At 44.9% G+C, this 4,405-nt stretch overlaps 1 protein-coding gene across 1 annotated transcript in view; it reads right to left on the bottom strand.

Moving 5' to 3' along the window:
* Positions 1-290: 290 nt before the first annotated feature.
* Positions 291-4,405, bottom strand: part of ASB7 (ankyrin repeat and SOCS box containing 7) — a 37,008-nt gene continuing 32,893 nt past the window's right edge. The window contains exon 6 of the mRNA XM_006159496.3: positions 291-2,476. Within this exon, the coding sequence (XP_006159558.1) occupies positions 2,337-2,476 (140 nt within the window). The 3' untranslated portion in view covers positions 291-2,336. The remainder of the gene's footprint in view (positions 2,477-4,405) is intronic.

Genomic DNA, 4,405 nt, shown 5'->3' with positions numbered 1-4,405 from the left:
ACTGGGTTTGGAAACCTTTGAATCCCTGGGGGAAAAAAAAAAAAAAAAAAAAAAAATCATTTTAAACTAAGTGAATAAATTAATACACACATATGTGGAAATTAGCCCTGTGCAAACGTCACACTGACCTCACCGCTGAGTGTGGACCTCTTGCCTCACATCAACGTGGGTCTGGGGTATTTAGGGAGAAGTAAAACTCAGTTTGTGTGTGGTCCTGTCGGGTCCCTAACGTGGGTAACGTGTCTTGGCCCTGACCTGGGTATGGGTTTAAAGAATGAGAATACAGCTTAGCAACAATCTTCACAAGGAACTCTCTCCTTCTGACGATGGTGTGTTCTAGGGAAAAGGAGAGACTGCTCACTTCCACTCAGCAGGCCCAGCTAGAGTTTGGGGACGGTTATTAAACTGCCTGCCAGAGTCTGTGGACCATCTCGGCCATCCCCCTCCGCCCCAAATACTCCTCGGACACCCTGGCTCTGGCTGGACCCAGTGAGATCAGACCCTATCTGCTGCCACGGCTCTTCTGTCTCCCAGCCATGAACACCATGCTGGAGAGAACAGCACGGCTGGGTCTGCGTGAGGGAGGGCCAGTGTAGACTCCTCCCTGGGCTTGGTTCTACGTCTGGGTGAAACTGCTTTGCACTTTAGGACTTAAAGCTGCAGATGCAGACAAGGAAAGAGAGACCCTCCATCTTGTAAACTTCTGATAACGAACTTAGGAATGGCGTGCGAGATACTCTGAAGTATCCCAGAGGATTAACACCGATCCTGGGACGCTGGAGAAGTTTCCTCTGAATCTTGCATGACGACCCATGTCCGAGTGCATCACCCTCCTCCCCCAGGTGCCCTAATGTCTCTGGAATCTTCTGGCCGGTCTTCCTGACGCTTTATCGCATCTGTGTCCCCACTGCAAACACTTGCCCTATCAACTCTCCAAGCAAAATACCTGCCCTGAAAGAGCTGTATATAAAAAACCATATTACCTTAACACGGACGGGGAAATGTTTCATTAGGAAAGAGCCAGACCTACACATGAGCACCCATTAGAGATCTTAACACTTATTATTATTTTTTTGTGTTTTTTTTTTTTTCTTTTTTTCAAAGTGGGAATTAAAAAAGAAAAGGAAAGAAAAGAAAAGAAAAAAAAAAAAAAACCACCATGAAACCACACCAAATTATTTAACCATTCGAGACAAACGGGTTAACGCTATCTGGGGTTGTTTTGAAGGAACGTTCTCCAACCAGCATATGAAACGTGCTGCTTCAAAGGAAGGCAAAAGACAGAGCTTACAAGTGGGGACCACGACTAACCTACTGTGGTTCAGGCATGAGAACGAAAGCAGTGATTCTTGTCCTTACGGGCATGTCAAAGCCGGCTGCAGGATGGTAAACGCCAAGGGAGATAATGCATGAGATACGACAGGGGGAGGGAAAAAAAAGGAAAAAAACAAAGAGTATTGCACCAGAGGCACCATTAAAAAAAAAACAAAACAAAACAAAACAGAATACACTGGCTTTATAAAGTTCTTTTCTTTCCCGTTCATTTTTTTTTTTTTTTTTTTTGAATAGCACAGTGCCATGAGAGACAGAGGTGGAGACGCACCATCTCGTGGTAGTGTACGAGAGTTGGTTTAGAAAAATAAATTTAAAACAGGAGCACACCAGAAGAAAAGCAGAGGTCCTGGATTGATGTCATCCCAAAGCTATATTAATTAGGAGAAAGAACAGTTTGAAACGGCCAATCTGTACTCATTTAAAATGAAGGAGGTGACAGCATGACTTAAAAAAAAAAAAAAAAAAAAAAAAAAAAGAAGGTTCTGAGGGCATTTTCCAGTATAACCCAGGACCTCACCTCCCCCTGGGTACAATTATGATTTGCATCTTTAACAAGTGCTCTGTTGGTTTCTGACCCCGTGGCTTGCCAATGAAAATGCGATTCCGTCCGCTTAGAAACGGTACACTCTGCACTCCAAACCCGCTTGTGTCGTGTTAGGAAAACCGTGTCTCTAACTGTGGTGTTGAATACAAAGCCTGGACCTCTGAAAGTTGGACCGAGAAACCAAATTAAGACCCATCGAGAATGTGGTGGTGTGTGCTTTGATATAGTTATATAAATATATACACCTTGATATATTTATATAAATATATCTACATCCCTCCCCTACAATGAAAACCAAACAAACGAACGAAAAAAAAAAAACAACGAAAAGTGTATACCTGCTTTCTGACTTCACGGCAAAATCAGAAATTGCATAGGGGTATACTTTGTGCAAGGCAGAGAAGCCTTTTCAGTATCTGGGAGAGGACTCCTCCTCCTCGCTCAAAGTTCTGCAGTATCAGATGTCATCGAATTTGTGTTTTAAGTAGTCTTTCATGACCTTGGCAATTGGTAGTTCGTCAAGTAACTTTAGGTTCTGAAGGCCTATACATTGTCGGATTTGAATTCGGCACAGGTCCTGTAAGTTCCTGGGCTGTCCTAAAAAGGGACAGAAAAGAAAATGTTAGGAAGTTATAGAGCCACAATCTTTTTTTTTTTTTTTCTAAGAAAGTTTTTTTTTTTTTTAAGAATGATCTCATTTAAATTTACTAATCTGTTCATTCATCCATTTATTTACCCATTTGTCTATCTATCTATCGATCTAATCTATTTATCTATTTAAATTTGACCAGAGAGTGCCAGATCCAGGACTCAAACTATGGTCAGCCATGTAAGAGTCCAGTGTCTTCAATCACCAGTCCACCTGCCAGCTCCTTAAGAGAGATTTTTGCTATGGGGCACGTGTACTCACCAGAGAAAGAGAAAGAGAGAAAGCGAGAAATCACCCCCCAGGGGGGATGGCCACGCTGCAACCCCTTCTCCCCCATTCTCCTCTCGGGATCTTGGGCACGCACGCACACGTGCCCAGTGTGAGTTTAAGCCACCAGGTCCGGGACTCGAACCGCGGTCGACTATGGGGAGTCCAGTGATGTAACCATTATGCCACTGGCTGGTCCCAAAGCACAATCTTGAAGGAGGACTTTTGGGTTTTGCAAAGAATTGTTTAGGACTCTCGGAAGTTCCATCTATAGACTTTATACCCGGGCCAGCGGATGGTGTAGCGGTTACGTCTCTGGAGTCCCACGAGGCCAACTGCAGTTTGGATCCAGGACCCGGCAGCAAAAATCTCTTAAAATAAAAAAAAAAAAAAGAGACTGCATTCAAAGGACAGATGAGCTAAAACAAAATGTCCTAGATACTGTCACAAGAGGTTTCATTTGATCCTTTTCACAACCCTAGGATGTGGGCTGGTGCATATTTTAGCTTCACTTGACAGAAGAGCATAGTATCCAAGATTCCGGTGAGCTGCTTAAGGTCACACAACCAAGTAAGACTTCGGAATACTTCCTTTTCTTTTCCCTTTTTCCCCCCTTAGGGCACACGTGCTTGCCTAAGAGAAAAAGTGACAGGGAAAGTGAGAAATCACCCCCGGGGGCATGGCCGAGCTGCAATCCCCTCCCCTCCATTCTCCACTCCGGATCTTGGGCATGCACAACCCAAACGCTGGTGAAATTCTCAAACTGCCAGGTGTGGGACTCGAACTGAGGCTGGCCATGTGGGAATCTAGCACCTGAATCACCATGCCACTTGCTGGCTCCAGAATGACTGGGATTCTAAGCCTGATATACATATATTTTTTATTTTTTTGGAGATGTTTTTGCTACAGGGTGCATGCACTCACCAGACAGACAGAGAGAAACAGAGAGACAGAAAGCGAGAAATCAGCCCCCAGGGGGGATGGCCATGCCGCAATCCCTTCTCCTCCATTCCATTCTCCTCCTGGGATTTTGGGCACGCACGCACACACACACACACACCCAATATCATTTTTAAGCTACCAGGTCCAGGACTTGAACTGTGGTCCGTCATGTGGGAGTCTAATACCTTAACCACTAGGCCACATGCTGGCCTTAGCTTAGCTTCACCTTTTTTCTTCTTTAAGCTTTTTCCCATCTGGCATGTGGCTTCACTAAAGAGAGAAATGACTTGGGTAAGTGAGAAATCACCCGCCAGGAGCACGGCATTGTGTGTGTGTGTGTGTGGGGGGGCGGCCACATCACAATCCCCTCCCCTCTATTCTCCTCCTGGGGGTTTGGGAGCACATGTGCTCAGCGTGATTTTCCAAGCCAGCACGTCAGGGACTTGAACTGTGGTCAGTCATGTCAGAGTCCAGTGCCTTAACCACTATGCCACCTGCTGGCCCCTCAAATACTGTTTTACCTAACCCACAGAGATAACCACAAACACGAGCAAAAATTCAGCAGCATTTCAGCAGTATTTGGAATCACATAAACTCTGCCTGGATACTAAATGGTGATGATAAAAAAAAAAAAAAAAAAAAAGGGGGGTGGGTGGGGGGGTGTAGTG

Source organism: Tupaia chinensis, unplaced genomic scaffold (assembly GCF_000334495.1).
Source record: "Tupaia chinensis unplaced genomic scaffold, TupChi_1.0 Scaffold000632_1, whole genome shotgun sequence".
In the NCBI taxonomy this organism is placed as follows: Eukaryota; Metazoa; Chordata; class Mammalia; order Scandentia; family Tupaiidae; genus Tupaia; species Tupaia belangeri.
The sequence above is the reverse complement of the archived record's forward strand: the minus strand, read 5'-3'. Positions and strand labels throughout refer to the sequence as shown.